The following is a 17,712-nucleotide window of genomic DNA, read 5'->3' on the forward strand; positions in this document are numbered from 1 at the left end:
CGCGAGCGGGAGGAAAGCAAGTCCATCATGACCACTCACCTTGTGTGGAATGATGTCAGCTTTGGGCTCTTCATTCAGGTTCACAGTGTAAACTTGATCCCTGCGGTTAGGAGAGAAGCTGCAGGGTCACAGATGGGGTCACGGCTAGGTCATGGGTGGGGTCATAGCCAGGATCATGGAAGTCATGGCCATGTCGCAGACAGCGTTATGGTCCAGATAACAGTTGGGTCACATGCTCCCACCCTATGCTCTATGCCCCCAACCTATGCCCTCCCCACCACAGGCTCCTGTCCCATGGCTCCCACTCCATGTCCCCATCCCAGGGAGGGAGTTACCGGCCTGCGATGAACAGAGTATCTCGGATCTTCACCATCAGCTGAAAGTCCAGCCGGTGCTGAGATTCGTTGCCAGAAGGGCGTCCCCTGAACACTGGGTACTGCTGGGTGTCTGCAGGGAAAGTGGCCATTTCGTTATGTGAGGCCACCAGCTCCATCACTGGGGCCGGCAGCAGTGGCCACAGCAGCAAGGGGAGGCATGGATTGACTGGGCGATCATGGGTGGGGAGGGATGTTGCTGCACTCCTCTCAGAGCAGTCTGGATGCACCTCAGCAGCAATGGCAAAGGGCAGGAGACGGGCAGAGAAGGGGTAGGGAAGGTGTGTGGTGGGCGCGGTGCAAGAACGAGAAAGGGAGGGGCAGGAGCGGGATAGGGGTGGAGCAGGAATGGGGCAAGAGGAGGGCAGGAGCAGGGCAGGAGGGAAGGATCTTTTCTACCCTACCTGCTTTCCAGGGGGCAGCCAACGATGGTCCGACCCCATCCAGGCCAAGCCCCGTGGGGTGGGTAGCCCTGGAGACTGGAATCTGAATTTGGGGGGGGCTTCGGGACCCCATACAGCCCCTCTGAAAGGGGGCGAAGGGGCCAGAGGGCCCAGGTCGCCCCCTGCCTCCCAGAGCCCCTGTCCTGGGCACTCACAGAGAGAGTCCACGGCGTTGATGGGTTCCTCATCTTCAGGAAAGCTGGCGGCCCAGAGCCGGGGGACGGCGAGCAGCGTGGTCCAGGCCTGGAGCAGGAGGAGCCTCATGGCTGGCTCGGGCCTTCGGGGGAGGACGGCAACTAGGGGCTCCGGGCACGGTGCCTGGCGCAGGGGAATGGGAGAAAGGGAGCTCTGAGACTTGACCGGCTGGGTTAAATGGGCGCCACTTCTGTCAGAGTCAGCCAGTCCCCGGGGCTCCCTTAGCAGGGTAGCCTGGCGCAGGAAGCCAGGGCCCCTGAGGGCACAGCCAGCAAAAGGGTGCAGCAGACATACTGCCTCGTGGAGGGGCAGCAGCCACAGCGGGAATGGTGGGGGCATCCCCAGAGCTGAGTGTCAGGCTGCCAGCGGGCAGTGGATGGGCAGGTTTGGGGGAAGGGATGAATGTCATCGTGGCGAAAACAATGGCACATCCGTGGGAGCAGAGACAGAAATGCAGCTGCCGACTCAGCAAGGAGATCGGGGAAGTGGGATTGGAATTTTAATGAAACAGCAATCTCCTTCCCTTCCCGTCCCCGGCCACAGGAGCAGGCCCAGTCCTGGTCCTGTCCCGTCACTCTGGGCCTGCCCTAGCTGTGGACCTGCCCACCAGCTTTACACCCCGCCCCACTCAGTCTCTCCCCCACCATCGACCCAGGGGAACAGCACTGACGTTGTCATGAGCTCCCGGCCAAGGCTCTACTCTCTCAGGCTCCTCTCTGCCATGGAGGTCCCCCTCCACCCGCTACTCAGAGGACATAGATCAGTCGCTCCCCAGCCAAACATTCAATGGCATGTTTTGAGCATGACTATATGCAGAGCACTGGGAGAGCACAATACAGTAGTATTGGGAGAAATGATCTCTGCCCTCAAGGAGTTTACAGTCGAGTAGGAACAAAGGGTCCAGCAACCCCAAAACCCAGTCACCCAGAACAACTGGCCCGGGCTGAGAGCCAGTTTGGGGGCCCTAGGGAATGGGGGGAGCACCCACTTCTACTCCAAAACATTTGTGCTGCTCTGCTCTCTGCATCACACAAATTTGTCACCCCCACTGGCCACCACATACCGACTCTCCATCGCCATGACAACCACTGTGACGTTAAGACTGTGACACTTAGACCCCTGTCACCCTGACACACTGACCATCCTTCACTGTGACACTCACATTCCCTTCATCCTGACCCACTAACCTTCCTTCACACTCTGATCCCACTTGGAGATCAACCCAGTATTTCCATAGAGGCTGACCCTGGAACCCTGAGATGCCAACACCACCCAAGTGAGAGACTGACCACCCGTGGGTAAGATACTGACCCGCATGACCACAGGGAGACACTGAACATCATTGTTGGGAGAGATTGAGAGCCATCACAGAGGAGACTGACCATCTGTGGGTGAGACATAGACCCCCCCAGCACCATGAGAAACCAAGTGCCATCACCAGGAGAGATTGACCCCTCACTGTCATAAGGGATCATGCTTTCACATGGGCCACTGATGACCAGGCCAAAGAGAGCCCAGCCCTAGCACTGCCCAGCTCTCATGACTGCCTCAATGTGGCTGGGGGCATTCTGATGCAGCTCAGGGGCTTGGGCCACTGAGGGGAAGATCAGTCAATCAATTAATTGGATTTATTGAGCTCTTACCGCATGCAGGGAACTGTACTGAATGCTTGGGAGAGGACAATAACACAAAGGCAGCATGGCACGGGTCTGGGAGTCAGAAAGAACTGAGTTCTAATCCTGGCTCTACCACTTATCTGCTGTGTGACCTTGGGCAAGTCACTTCACTTCCTCTGTGCCTCAGTTCCCTTTGTAAACGGGGATTAAGACTGTGAGCCTCATATGGGACAGGGACTATGTCCAGTCTGATTTGCTTTTATCCACCCCAGTGCTTAGCAAAGTGCCTGACACATATTAAGTGCTTAACACCACAGTTATCACTATTATTATTATGAGTTGCTGCTCACAACCAGCTTATAGTCTTGGGCGGTGGCCTGAGGAGCCTGGTCTCCTCTCGAGTCCCCAGCCAGGCTCGAAGCAAAGAGAGAGTAGCGGAAGCAAGTACAGAGACCAGTGGGGGCTACCAGGTCCCAGCTGGATGAGGCCTGGGGCTACCAGGTCGCAGCCGGATGGGGCTGGGGGCCCTGGCCCACATGGCCAATGGACCAGCCTTTTTTCTGACCAGAAGGGAGAGGTGACCTGCTGACCCTCTGGTCAGACGCCTCACTCCCTGGGGTGGAGGTATGAAAGGGTATTTGTGCTTGGGGGGGCCTCAGAGAAGGCTGCTTGGCAATGATGATGATAATAATAGTGGTATTTATTAAGCATTTGTTTGTGTCAGGTACTGTACTGAGCTTTGGGGAAGGGACAAGAGTATCAGATGCATTTTCTGCCCCACATGGGGCTCGCAGTCCATTTGGGTATGAACTGTGTGCACTGCCCTGCCCACCAGGGCCTGGACAGGACTGGGGGGGGCGGCACGGACTGGGGTTGGGCAGGCAGAGAGGGCCCGGCTAAGGCCACCTGACACCTCCTGTGGAAAGCCTAGTCGCCCAGCCAGGACTGCACCCCTGGGCCGGGTGAGGCTGTGCAGGGCGCCCAGGCCATCCGGAGCTCCCCGTCCTCCCCATCCTCTTCCCCGCTGTCCTCCCCTCAAGCACCTACTGTGGGCAGAGCACTAAGAGCACTAAACTGTGCGAGTCCAATAGAGTTACCCTCAAGGAGCTTACAATCTAGCAGGGGAGACAGACATGAAAACATTAGTGCTGTGGGGTGGGGAAGAAGCAAGTGCTGAAATGACAGTTGGGGGAAATTGGGTGGGGGGAGGAGTGATTAAACAGGGAAGGCCTCTAGGAGAAGACAGAATTTCAGAAGGGCTTTGAAGACGGGTAAAGCATTGGTCTGCTGAAGGTGAAGAAGGAAGGCAGTTCCAGGCAGAGGCGGGGGCGTGAGCAAGAGGCCGCCGGCAGTGACAGCGGGAGAGACGAGAATGAAGTCCAGTGAGTAGGTTGGTTTGAGAGGAGCGAAGCGAGCAGTCTGGAGTTCACATTTGTGCTGCTTTTGCGGCTGTGGGTGGGGGTGTCCGCACCAGCTCGCTTGCTGACAGCACATGGGCATGCGGTTGTGCACGGCTGAACGCGCTAATACACTCAGGCATCAGAACTGGAGCAGGCGAAGGTGGAGGTAGTCAGGTAGGCCTGTGCAGGAGGACCCGCGTGGAGGTGAACGTATGTTCCAAGCTCCCTTCTGAGTTACTAAGGGACACCAAAGACTAACAGATGAGTCCAAGTGTGTCTCTCCGATTCAGAACCCCTCAGCCTGGACCCAGGAGTTCGGCAGAGTCCCGGGCCCCTCTGCTGGGGCTGAGCTGAGTGGAGATGGGGGTCTGAAAATCCCCATCAATGGCACCAGTGAGCGAGGACACCGTGGCACCTCCTCCACTGCTGTGGGCAGTCTCTACTAGACTGTAAACTTATTGTGGGCAGGGAACATGTCTACCAGCTCTGTTGTATCGTACTCTTATAAGCAATCAGTAGAGTGCTCTGCACCCAGTGAGTGCTCAAGAAACACCATTGACTGCAGCAAGAAGTCACCAGCCTGGTTGACCCTGGTTTTTCTACCAAAATAAGAATAATTGCGGTATTAAGCAATTACTGTGTACCAGCCACCCTATTAAGTGTTGGGGGAGATACAAAATAAGCAGTTCGGACAGTCTTTGTCTCACAAGGGCTCACAGTCTGAGAGGAGGGAGATGAGGAAACTGAGGTGCACTGAAATGAAGTGACTTGTCCAGAGTCACACAGCAGTCAAGTGGTATTGCTAGGGCTAGAATCCACCTCCTCTGACTCTCAGGGTCGAGTTCTCTCAATTGTTGCCGAATTGTAATTCCAAGCGCTTAGTAAAGTGCTCTGCCCTTAATAAATACTATTGAATGAATGAATGAATGAATGAATGAATGAATACTAGGCCATGTTGCTTCCCCTATCTGTAATTTACTTTAATGCCTGTCTCCCCGATAGACTTTAAGCTCCAGGGCTTCTCCTGGGCCTGCTCAGGGGGCATAGGTCCCGGCCAGGGGCCAAATATTCGAGCGGTCCCAACCCCGAGCAGCAGACACGACGTCGGCCGGAGATGCCCCGGTGCTCCGCTGTCCACGTGGAGGGCAGTTTCGGGGCGTCCCCAGGCCGGTGGAGCGCGGGTGGGAGGGTGCATCGACGGGACCCCCGCGGACCCCTCAATTTCCCGGCGCCTCTTTTCCCGGCGACGGAGAAATAGTGCCCAACCAATGGGAGGAGGCTCCCGGCGACGGTGATCCCGGCAGCCATCCGGGGGGCTGCGACAGCACGGGGCCCGACGGGACGCTCCCCTCCCCCGGGACGCCGCCCCGGTTCTTCCACGCTCCTTCCCGCTGCTCGGCCCCGGGGCCACCCGAAGTCTCGTGACCCGCTGTACCGAGGGCGGCCCCCTAATCCCCCGCTCCCCTTCTCCTGCCTCCGCCCTCCTGGGCCTCGCCACGGCCTGGCGTCCCGCCTGAGCGGCGCAGGGCGGCCCCTTCTCATTCCCGGCTCCGGGGGACTAATGATCAGCTCCAAGAGGCAGCCGTTGAACAGGAGCAGGGGCGAGCCGGGCAGGGGCTGGGACGAGCCGGGCTGGGGCGACCCTCCCTCTCCCCTTTCCATCCAGGCAGAAGAAGCCCTGCTCCCCTCCCTCTTTCCCTCCTATCCTCCCCGGTGGGGCCGCCCGCCGATAAGAGCACCGGGCGAAAGACCGGCCAAATAAAACAACTTCAGCTCCCCGGCTGTTCACTTCAGTTCCCGCTGCCAGACCGCGCTGCCGTGGGCGGGGGGCGGCGGGGGCCGCCGGGGGCCGCCTCCAGCGGGGCCGTTCACACTCGGGTGATCTCTGCGGCTCCGAACGGCCCCGAACGGGCCCCGAGGCCCGCGGCCAGAAGCCCGCTGTGGCCAAGGACGGGATGACGGATGAGCTACCCTCCGCGTCCGAGGAGGGAGAACGGCATAAATTCACTTCGGGGTTGTTAAAATGCTAATCCGGGCGCGGCAACAAAGGCCGAATGGAAGTCGAGAGAGCTCGGGCGCCGCGGCCTCCGGGGCCTGGGGGGGGCGAGACGGCTCAGAGCCCGGACGGAATCTGCGGGACCAGGACAGAGGCCAGGAGGGACACCAGGATAGAGCCCTCTAGCCCGGAGCACAGTCCCCTAGCCCAGGACGGAGCCGCCTAGCCCAGGGCAGTCCTCTCGCGAAGGACAGAGCCCCCTCGCCTAGGACGAAGCCGTCTAGCCCTGGACGGAGCTCCCTAGCCCCGGACGGAACTCCCTAGCCCTGAACGGAGACCCTTAGCCCTGGAAGGAACCCCCTAGCCCTGAGCCGAGCCCCCTAGCCCAAGACAGAGCCCCCTAAGCCCAGGACGGAGCCCAGAGCTTTGGGAATTATCAAGAAGGCTGAAATATTGGGCCTGCCGCCCCTCCGCCGGGTTCCCCTCCCCCAGCCCAAAGCTCCCCTCCTCACACCTACCCCCTCCGGGCTCCTTTCCCCTCGGCCCACTTCCCCCAACCCCACTTCGCTCTAGCCTTCAACTTCCCGGCCCTGAGCAGCAATGCGCCTTCACAGGGGGTCGGGAGCCAGAACGGTTAGAGACCCCGGGCCAGCCCGCGCCGCGAGTCCGGCTCCTGCCCTCCGGCCCCAGACCACTGCAAGGAAAGGCCCGGACACGGCTGTCCAAGACCCCTGAGCGCTAGCTGTCTTCGCCGAGAAACCGGCGACGCTAGGAAGGGAGGCGGTCGCGGCCTGGCGCTGGTCGGGCCGCTCGGCCTCCCCCACGGGGTTGATGGGGGCTCTGACCCCAGGGGTCCAGGCAGGTCTCAGGGCTGAGTGTTCTGGCTGGTCTTTACCCTCTTGGCTTTGCCCCTGTCCACGGTTGTGCCTGCCTTCGTCAGTGGAAGTGGACAGGCCGCGGGCTGGCGGGGAGACCACTCCGCCCAGTGAGGGTGAAACGCACCTCCTCAGCCTCCCCCAAATCGGGGCAGGGACCCCCAGGGGCGAGGGGCGGGGATCTCCAGGCCAGGAGCGGAGACCTGCTGGGCGGGGAGCGGAAAGGGGGTCGGGCTCCATTCATGCTGCCCTGGCAGCAAACTGGCCCGGCAAACTTCCCTCGCGGGGCGGGCGGGCGGGCAGGCGGATGGGGCGACGTGACGTGGAAAAAGCCCAGCTAAAGGTCCGGCTGGCCTCCCCAGCCTCCGCCTCTCCCGCTGTCCCCAGTGGAGACAGACCCCGGAGACCTTAAAGGTGACCCCCGGCCCAAGGCTGAGATTTTGGCGGGGTGTCGAGGGGGCTCGGGGCAATTTCCTGCAGCCCCCGAGGCGGTCGCCCTCTCGGGGGACAACCCCGCCGTCCTTTAAGGCTTTCTCCGAGCCCCGGAGCCGCGATGCTCCCCGGGCGAGTTTCGGGGTATCAGACAGACAAGGGGTGATCTGACAGACAGGCGGTGATCTGACATACAGGCCCGCCGTTGGGCCGAACCCCGCCCCGCCGTACACACCGGTTGCTCTGACGTCGGGGACGGGACCAGGAGACCCCCACCCTCCAACCCTTTGCGAACGGGGGTCCCAGCTCCGATCCAGGGGTTCCCAGGTCACATCTCCCCGTTCCGCAGAGGGACTCCGACGGTTGGGGGGCTAGGGGCGATCTGTCAAACCCGTTAGTTCGGCGGGGATGCGGGGCAGGGAGCGGTCCCGCCGGGGAAAGTTCCCTACTCGCTCCTGCGCCAGCCCTGCGGGCCGCCCCGACAATGTCCGTTCTGCAGGTCCCCTGCCCCCCCCCCCCCCGCGGCCTCTCTCCGGCTCGGGTCCCGTGCCCCCCCAACCCTTGCGCCCCCACCCGCCACAGGGAGCGGGGGAGAAAGTTACAGCCCAGGGGGCGGGGGGTTGTCGTTCCCCCCATTCCTCTCTGGGAGGGAGCGCTCCGGGGAAGCGGGAGGATGGCGAGCGGATGGACTAACAGATAGCCCGGGACCGGGAGCAGCGGCAGCGGTGGCTCCGACCAGCCCGGCCGCGCCCGTGCCCGCTGGCCCCGGCCGGTGGGACCCTGCGGACCGGCCTCCTGTCTGGGGGTCTTGGGGAGGGGAAGGAGGGGAGCAGGGAGGGGCGCAGGGCTGGGGGGACGCGGGGGGCGCGGGGCGCGGCCTTACCTCCCGGGGGCGGCGGGGGCCGGGGGCAGCGCCCGGAGAAACGAGGGGAAAAACCGCTCCGGCGACGGCTCGGCTCCCCCGGAATAATCCAGCGGGCGCGGCCGGGGCGAGGCGGGGCCCAAGACGCGGAGCCCGGGCTGGGGGCGCGCCCGGTCCATCCCCGGTGGGACGGCCTGGCGGGCCGGGAGGAATTTGGACGGTGGGGGAGGGGTGCCGGGGACGGAGGTTGCGGACCCGGACGGCCCCCCGCCCACTTCGGACACGGGGCAGCTGTGAGCAGGGTCCGTCCCCGAGCCCCGGCCACCGGGCAGCTGTGAGCAGGATCCCTCCCCGAGCCCCGGCGGGGGGCGGGCAGGGCCGGGGGGCGGGGGGCGGGGGGCAACTCCCCTCACCGGCTGCCACCGCCCCCGCCCCGCCCCGAACCCCCCGGCCCGGCCCCTCCTCCGGCCGCCACTGACCCCGCCGTGGCCTCTCCTCCTCCTCTTCCTCCTCCCTCCCCTCCTCCTCCCTCTCCTCCTCCTCCTCTTCTTCCTCCTCCCTTCCCGTGTCTTTCCTCTCTCCCCGCGGCTCCGACAGGGTGGAGGGAGGGAGCTGAGCGTGCTCGTGCGTGTGTCGCGCACCGGGGTACACGCGCGTGCGCGCTGCGCTCATCCCCCCGCACCCCTCGGCCCACCTCTTAGGTCCGCTCCCTCCTGTCAACGCCGGACCGGACCGGACCGGACCGGGTCCGCACATCCCGGGGGTCTGCTCACGCTACCGCCGCCCACCGCCCACCAACTTCTGCCAGAGTTTGGGGGCGGAGGCGAGGGAGGGCGGCCGTGCCCGACATATGCCAACATAGAAGCAGCATGGCCTAGTGGCAAGAGCACGGGGGTTGGGAGTCAGAGGTCTTGGGTTCTAATCCCCGCTCCATCACTTGTCTGCTGTGTTGTCACCTTGGCTAACTTCTCTGTGCCTCAGTTACCTCATCTGTAAAATAGGGATTGAGACTGTGAGCCCCACGTGGAACAAACTGATTACCTTGTATCTATCCCAGCGTTTAGAACAGTGCTTGGCACATAGTAAGCGCTTAACAAATACCACAATTATTATTATTATTCCCCCCCCTACTCGCGCCGCAGATACTCTCATTCACACACACAAATACAGGCACATGCAGACACATACACGCTCACGCTAACACACCCTTGCACACATATAGACACACATTCGCCCACTCACGGACATAGATACCTTTGCCACGTATAGAGACACCAACACACACACACCGAAATAGTTACCTTTGCACACACAGGCACGCCCAAAAGCACATACACACACACAGATGTCCTTGCACACAGAGATACAATCACACACACACTTGCACAGATATAGAGACCCTTTCACACTCATACAGACACATTCACACAGGCACGCCAGACACATACACACACTCGCTGTAAAACCCCAAAGCAAATCGGCAGCGGAGGGAAGACACAATGACAACACACTTCGTCTCGCTCCTAAAAATCTCCTTTCTGCTGGGGACAGAGTCCTTACACCAGCCCGGAGTAATTTCGCAGGCTAATGAATCAGTTCCTCACACAGAGGCGTTTGGTGTGAAATGTTGCTGGAGAAAGAAAATGTCCTTGAAGTGACATCGCTTGATGTCCCTGTCAGGGAGGAGGGGGACAGAGGAGCTCCTTTTCCTGACTAAAATCAAAGGGTCTTCACTCCTTTCCCTGCTCCCCTTCCCCGTTCCCCCAATTCCAGCCCTGTGGCTCCCCACTCCGCTCTCTGACCTCCCCTCTCCATTCCCCATACCCCACTCTCATCACCCCCTGTTCTTTCTCCGCTCCCTTCACTCCGCTTCCCACACTTAGCTCCACAACTCCCCCAGCCCTCTCTTGAATAGCCTCATTGGACCCGTTTCCAGTTGAAACCCTGACCTCTTAATCAGAGCCCCTTCACCTTCCCTCCCGCACTATATTCATACACACACCCTCACACACATGCTGACTCTCTTCTAAGCTCCTTGAGGGCAGGGAACGTTTCTTGAGCAAGTCTTGCTAAACTCTCTGAAGCATTTGATACAGTATATTGTGTTAAGCTACTGAATGATGAGTACTAACACAATGCACGCACATAATCCCACATAAATAACATACTAATGATACACTAACACACACACATTCAGGATCCACACTCACTGTGTGCCAGGGGTTGTACTGGATGCCTATTCATGACAGAGTGCTGTACCTGAAGCTTACTTTGTGTAGAATACTGTATTGGGTGCCTTGTGTGTCAGAGCACTGTATTGAGTGCCTACTGTGTGCTAAGGGCACCTATTACGCTCAGAACTCTGAAACTCAGCTCTGCTGGGGTGCCTGACTGTCCTGAATATTTTGTTTGGAATGCAGAATCGAGGTATGTTTGTCTGACATCATGAAGCAGATCCAGAACTACCTGCCCTGGGGGCACCACCAAAAGGAGCTCTTTGCCCCCAGTGGTCACCAACCCCAATGCCCCCACTCCTGGAACTTGGGGTCATTGCCCCATCACCCCCACAGCTGGGGCCCAGGGTCATAGCCCCATTACCTCCACTGCTGGGGCTTGGTGTCACCATCCCATTGTTCCCATGGCTGGTGCTTGAAGACATCAGTCCCATAACCTTTATAGCTAGGAACTAGGGACACCAGCCTCATCATTTCCACAGCTGGGGCCCGGGAACACTGGCCCTATCACCACAACTGGGATGGGGGCAACGGCCCCATCACTCCTACAGCTGGGGCATGGAGCATTACCCCATCACCCTACAGCAGGGACCTGGGGACACCACTACCACCTATCACCCTATCACTGCTACAGCTGGGACTCAGGGCACCATTCCCCTCACTCCCACAGTTGAAGCTCAGGGTTATCACCCCATTATTTCCACAGGGAGGGCCGGGGGAAACTGGCTTTACCACCACCACATCTTAGACCTGGGTGCCGACCCCATAACCTACCACAGCTGGGGCTCAGAGTCATTGACCCATCACCTCCACAGCAGGGACCCCGGGACACCGGCCCCATCGCCTCCACAGTTGGGGCCTGGGGACAATAGCCCCATTGCCCCCATAGCTGGAGCCCAAGGACATTGCTGGGAGCTGGGGGAACTGTCCCCATCACCCCCATAGGTGGGTCCAGTGCATAGCGGGTTGGCCTTCAAGGAATTTACAAGTTGCTGGAGGAGACAACTCAGAGCGGCTGGGAGAACCAGCAGACCCAGAGGCGTTTGAACGGACCCACAGAGGAGAGACCAGGCTGGGGTGCTGATGGGGAGAATCTCTTTCCCGATCATGACCAGTCTGACTCTTTCTCCCTCCCCATTCATTCATTCATTCATTCATTCAATCATATTTATTGAGCACTTACTATGTGAAGAGCACTGTATTAAGTGCCTGGGAGAGTGCAATATAACAATAAACAGACATATTGCCCACCCACAATGAGCATCTGCTCCCACCTGCTTTCCCCCATCCCCAACCCAGGAAAGTCCAAGGGCCTACAGAAGTGTAGAATAGAGACTGGACAGATCCTACCACCCCTTTTCCCACTGTACCACACTACTGCTTCCCCCCAACAGTCCCACAAAAGGCTCTCGGGTGCAACACTCCAAAGGCAAATGATCTGTAACACAGGCCCTCGAGCCCCAGGGGATTCTGGACAAAGGATCAATCCTCCCTGGCTGCCCTGCCCAACAATCACTGCCTGAGTGTTCTTGTCTGCTCTGAATTATCCTGACCATTTCCAGTGTGGACCCTGCTGGAGAAGGTCTGAGAGACGGTTCTCCTGGGGCTCCTGGGAGGTTAACTGGCCACATGGGGTGGGGGCAGGCCAGCTGGGTCTGGAGTTCCCCTCCAGGATATCAGAGCCCTCCCCTTCCACCCTGGGCCCAACATGGCCCCCCACAAAGAAAATCTTCTCCTTCAAGCTGTTTGAGGGCATTGGCCCTAACGAAGCCTCCAGCACTCCAGCAAGAGATGCCACTACCCAGGGTCCATATCTCTGAGTCCACTCCTACACGGCCCAAGTGGCTTCCACCTGGCAGTCCCCTGTTGTCGACCACCATGTGGCCCACATCACAGGGAGACAAACGTACTATTGATTGACAGAATCAGCCCTGTCTCCTCTTCTCAATCCCTGATTCTCCCCAGTGACCCAGCACAGGCCAACCAACATCCCTAACTCTCCCCTTTCCAACCCTGGAGATAGGTGGGGACAGCGATGGGGAGCCAAAGCTGATCAGAGAAAGGAAGTGGGGACTATGGGGAGCTATTTGGGGGGCCAGGGCTGGGGGCCAGCAAACTAGATGTGAGCTGTCCATCTGTGAGAGCACAGGGAAAATCAATGCCAATTAGATGGGAAAGAGGCCAGTTTCTGTGTGCTGGAGGTGGGAATCAATCAGTCACTCAATCAATCAATCAGTTTATCACTGAGCACTTACTGTGTGCAGAGCACTGTGTTAAGTGTTTGGGAGAGTACAATAAAATAATGGCCTAATGGAAAGAGCAGGAGCTTGGTAGTCAAAAGATCTGGGTTCTAATTCTGACTCCGCCACTTGTCTGGTGTGTGACTTTGGGCAAATCACTTAACTTCTCTGTGCCTCAGTTTCCTCATCTGAAAAATGGGAGGTGGCCAATACCTGTTATCCCTCTGGTGAGCCCTGGGTGGGAAAAGAACTATGTCTGACCTGATTATCTTGTATCATGCCAAGTACAGTGCTTGGCATGTAGTAAGTGCTTAACAAATTCTACAGCGATTATTATGAGAAATGGTAGACATAATCAGTGCCCTCAAGGAGCTTATGACAGCAAATAATACAGTTCCCTCATGGATGTTGTTGGTCTCAGTTGTTAAACTGGACAAAGCATCTTTCTCCTCAAAATTCTATTTCATATTACCTTCCCACAGCCTTGGGCAGGTGTCAGGCTCCATATCAATCAAGCAATCACAGTCATCGAGTGCTTACTGACTGTGTGCAGAGCACTGTACTAAGTGCTTGGAGGAGTACAATATAACAGAGTTGATAGACATGTTCCCTACCTACAATGAGCTTACAGTCTAGAGGGGGAGACAGACATGAATATAAATAAAGGATATGTGCATAAGTGCTATGAGACTGAGGGGGGTGAATAAAGGATGCAAATCCAAGAGCAAGGTTGACACTGAAGGAAGTGGGAGAAGAGGAATTGAAGACCTAGTTGGGGAAGGTCTTGTGGAGGAGATGAAGGTTTTGAAGGTGGGAAGAGTGATCGTCTGTTGGATATTTAGAAGGAGGGCATTCATAATTCATTAAGCAGTCAATCAATCCTAGAACCCATATGGGATGGAACTTCTGGACACAGAGATGTTAGGGTAGGAGGGTGTACTCCTAGCCCTGAACGGCAGTTTCCCTGTCCGTCAGATGGTCCCAGAAGTTCGGCCATCGGAGGAGGGGGTCATGGCAGGAGACAGCAAACCCTGCCATGGGGAAGCAGGGTCCGGGACTTTGTCTGAGCTCACCATCCTCACCGGGCCTCAGCTAAGCCAGTGGGATCGATAGCCAGAGTGGCACAAGGCTCGGAAGACCAGAATAATGCTGTCTGCTCGGGGCCATTAATTAATAATCAGTGCAGCCAGCCTCAGCCTGGCATGTCCCACTAGCGTCAACTGGAGTTTTGGCTGTGAGCAGTGAAGTCACTTATCATCGACACTGCCAGCATGGATGCGTCGTGCTGTATGCAGAGGGCTGTATTGGATGCTTACCGGGACAGAGCACTGTGCTGGGTACCTACTGTGTGCAGAGCACCATACTGGACATCTACTCTGTCAGAGCACTGTACTGGGTGCCTACTGTGTGCTGAGGGCTTTACTGGATGTCTGCTGTGTTGAAGCACCTACTGCTTCAGAGTGCTGTATTGGGTGCCTTCTGTGTCAGAGTACTCTACTGGGAGTTTGCTTTTTGTTGAATACTGTACTGGGCACTTACTTTATCAAAGTTCTGTACCGGGTGGTTCTGTACTGGGTGCCTACTTTGTCAGAGCACTGTGCTGGGCACCTTCTGTGTGTTGAGGCTGTACTGGACACCTTCTAGATGCCCAGAACCTTGGTGGCAGGGAATGTGTCTGTTATATTGCTGTACTGTGCTCTCCCAAGCACATAATACAGTGCTCTGCACACGGTAAGTACTAAAAAAATACGACTGACTGACTGCAAGTCTCCACTGGGCATTTTGACTGAGTCGTGGTTAGGGAAATGAGAACATTTGCCCGACATCGCGAAGCGGATCCAGAACCACTGGTCCAAGCCTGGATTTTGCTGCTGTAAGCCAGATGCCAACTGGAGATGGGGGGAGAATGGGGTACAGCCATGGTTCCCTAGGAAGGGATGGAGCTGCCAGCTTGACCCATAAGCCTCCCTGCATCTTCATCTGGCAGGGTCAGATACACGAGGGTCTAGGCGGCAGGGATTTGGGTGGCAGTGCTCAAGACACCGAGGGTATGGGTGGAGAGAGGTATGGGGAGAGGCTGGAGGGAGGCTGTGGGAGAGAGACAGGCTGCCATCTCCAGAGAAGTCAACAGGCTGAGAGGTGACGGCGGACTGTGGGGTGGATGGCGGCCGAGCGGACCCAATCCGCCTGGTGACTGAGCACCAGGCGGGCGAGGCAGCGACACAAGAGAGGGAGCCCTGCCCTTGAGTGTCGGCCGCCAGGCTCAATGAACAGCTAATGAAAGCAGATTGTATTTAACGGATTTTAATATAAATTAACTTAATGATGACACATTCCAAACAGTACACTGAAAATCAGCCTGGAATAACAAGCTGACAGATGTTGGCATTTTTATTATTAATTATACATTTCATTATCATCTGATTATTGTCAAACATCATTTGACAGCAAAAATTGTATAAATGATTCATGCCATTTGTCGTGTTGTTGAGAGGGACCGATGCGGGATTTATCAATGGAGGGATGAGGCTTGTCCAGCCCTGAGCCATCGGCCCCGCCGCCCTCACCTGCCACCTCCTCCCTTCCCCTGCCACCGCCACTGCCATCGCCACCTCTGCCCCCATTCCACGACCCACTTCTGGTGCCAGGACCCCAGCTCAGACAACCCAATTTCATATAATAATAATAATCTTAATAACAATGGTATCTGTTAGGTGTTTGCTACGTGCCAAGCACTGTTCTAAACACCAGGGTAGATACAAGGTAATCAGGTTGTCCCACGTGGGGCTCACAGTCTTAATTCCCATTTTACAGATGAGATAAATGAAGCCCAGAGAAGTTGTGACTTGCCCAAAGTCACACTGTTGACAAGTGGTGGAGCCAGGATTAGAACCCATGACCTCTGACTCCCAAGCCAGTGCTTTTGCCATTAAGCCACACTGTTTCTCCAGGTCGGCGTGTCATGAGAATGAACCAGAACTCTGGAGTGACCCTGGTCAGCTGGTCCAATCCCCCGCCTCTTGGCAGCAGACTGATGAACCCACCACAGCAGAAACAGCATGGCTTACTGGATAGAGCACGGGCCTGAGAGCCAGAAGGACCTGGGTTCTAATCCTGGCTCCACCACTTGCCTGCTGTATGACAGTGTTGGGCAGTGTTGGATTGTACTCACCCAAATGCTTAGAACAGTGCTTTGCATGAAATAAGTGCTCAATAAATACAATTAAATGAATGAATTAATGAATTCACTCCACTTTTATGTGCCTTAATTCTCTCATCTGTAAAATGGGGATTAAAATAATAATAATGATTATGGTATCTGTTGACCACATACTGTGTGCCAGGCACTATACTAAATGCTGGGGTGAATACAAGCAAATCGGGTTGGACATAGTCCCTGTCTCACATGGGGCTCCCCATCTCAATCCTCATTTTACAGATAAAGTAACTGAGGCCCAGAGAAGTGAAGTGACTTGCCCAAGATCACATTGCAGACAAGTGGTGGATTGTGATTAGAACCCATGACCTTTTGACTCCCAGCCCCATCTTTATCCATTATGCCATGCTGCTTCTCTGGGACTATGAGCCCTGTGTTGGACAAGGACTGTGTCCAACCTGATTATTTTGCATGTACCCAACACTTGAAATAATGCCTGACACAGAGTAAGCGCTTAACAAATACCATTAAAAAAAAAAGACAGGAGGATTTGGCCCTCTTCCCAGGGGTTACTGCCATTGACCCCAGGCCACTAGCCTCCCCCAGGCTCCACCCAGATCTGTGGCTCGTCTCTGGGGCCTCTCTTCAATACGAGAGGTCAGCTGTCGAAGACAAGGCTAATGGAGACAACCAATCAATTAACAGGGTTTACCTAGTGCTACTGTGCGAAGGGCACTGTACTGAGCACTTAGGTTAGCACAATAGAGTCAGTGCAACTGATCCCTGCCCTCCTGGGGCTTTCAATATAGTGGGGGAGACAGACATTGAAACAAATTCCAGGTTACAGGAAGAGGAAGTAACTCAGTGTAAGGATCTGTACATAAATTCTGTGGGGTGATGGTGGGTAAGTACCTAAATGCTTAAGGGGTACAGGACCCAAATACATAGGTGATGCAGCAAAGAGGGAAAATAGGGTGAAGAGATGCAAGATTAGTCAGGGAAGACTTCCTGGAAGAGATGGGATTTTAATAGGCCTTTAGTAGATAGGGGAGTGGGGAAGCATCATGGCTCAGCGGAAAGAGCCCGGGCTTGGGAGTCAGAGGTCATGGTTTCTAATCCCAGCTCCGCCGCTTGTCAGCTGTGTGTCTTTGGACAAGTCACTAAACTTCTCTGTGCCTCAGTTCGCTCATCTATAAAATGGGGATGAAGACTGTGAGCCCCACATGGGACAACCTGATCACCTTGTATCCCCCCAGCATTTAGAACAGTGCTTCGCACATAGTAAGCATTTAACAAATACCATCACTTTTTTTTTGTCTGCTGGTTATGAAGGGGCAGGGAGTTCCAGGGAGGAGGAAGGGAGTCAGCAAGGGGTCATTGGTGAGGGAGACGAGAGGAAGTCCCAATGGGCAGGTTGGTATTACAGGAGCAAAGCATGTAGGCTAAGAGAAAAGTGAGGATAATCCTGGGGAGAGACTGCCTTAAAGCATAGTCACGTGTTTCTACTCGAGCTGGAGATGGATGAGCAACTATTTGAGGAATGGGGAGATGTAAGCAGAATGGTTTTTAGAAAAGCAATTCAGGCAGCAGCATGAAGAATGGACTGGAGAGGGGAGAGGCAGGGAGGTTCAAGGAGCCTTCAAGGAGGCTGACGCAGTAGTTGGGGCAGGATATGACAAGTGCTTGGACCAGCATGGTGGCTGTTTGGATGGAGAGGAAAGGGTGGATTCTAGAGATACCATGAAGTCGAACCAACAGGGTTTTGTGACTAGAGTCAGGGCTGAAGCCGGGTCTGACTGGGCCGGAGCCGGGGCTGATTGGGCCGGAGCCAGGGTCTGGGTTTAAAATGTCCCCAGATTCCAGTGGGTGGAAGGGGCGGTTAGCTACG

At 56.7% G+C, this 17,712-nt stretch overlaps 1 protein-coding gene across 5 annotated transcripts in view; it reads right to left on the reverse strand.

Moving 5' to 3' along the window:
• SEMA6D (semaphorin 6D) overlaps nucleotides 1-17,712 on the reverse strand; it is an 82,399-nt gene that overhangs the window by 13,530 nt on the left and 51,157 nt on the right. For 3 of the 5 annotated variants that reach the window (XM_029071057.1, XM_029071056.1, XM_029071051.1), the window contains exons 1-4: nucleotides 2,001-2,058; nucleotides 973-1,135; nucleotides 336-447; nucleotides 40-100 (exon numbers count right to left, since the gene is read on the reverse strand). In XM_029071057.1, the coding sequence (XP_028926890.1) occupies nucleotides 40-100; nucleotides 336-447; nucleotides 973-1,135; nucleotides 2,001-2,039 (375 nt within the window). In that variant the 5' untranslated portion in view covers nucleotides 2,040-2,058. Of the gene's footprint in view, nucleotides 1-39; nucleotides 101-335; nucleotides 448-972; nucleotides 1,136-2,000; nucleotides 2,059-8,214; nucleotides 8,544-17,712 lie in introns of those variants that run through there. The other 2 variants (XM_029071055.2, XM_029071052.1) reach the window with 2 other exon arrangements.

The sequence above is a fragment of the Ornithorhynchus anatinus genome, chromosome 8, assembly GCF_004115215.2.
Source record: "Ornithorhynchus anatinus isolate Pmale09 chromosome 8, mOrnAna1.pri.v4, whole genome shotgun sequence".
In the NCBI taxonomy this organism is placed as follows: Eukaryota; Metazoa; Chordata; class Mammalia; order Monotremata; family Ornithorhynchidae; genus Ornithorhynchus; species Ornithorhynchus anatinus.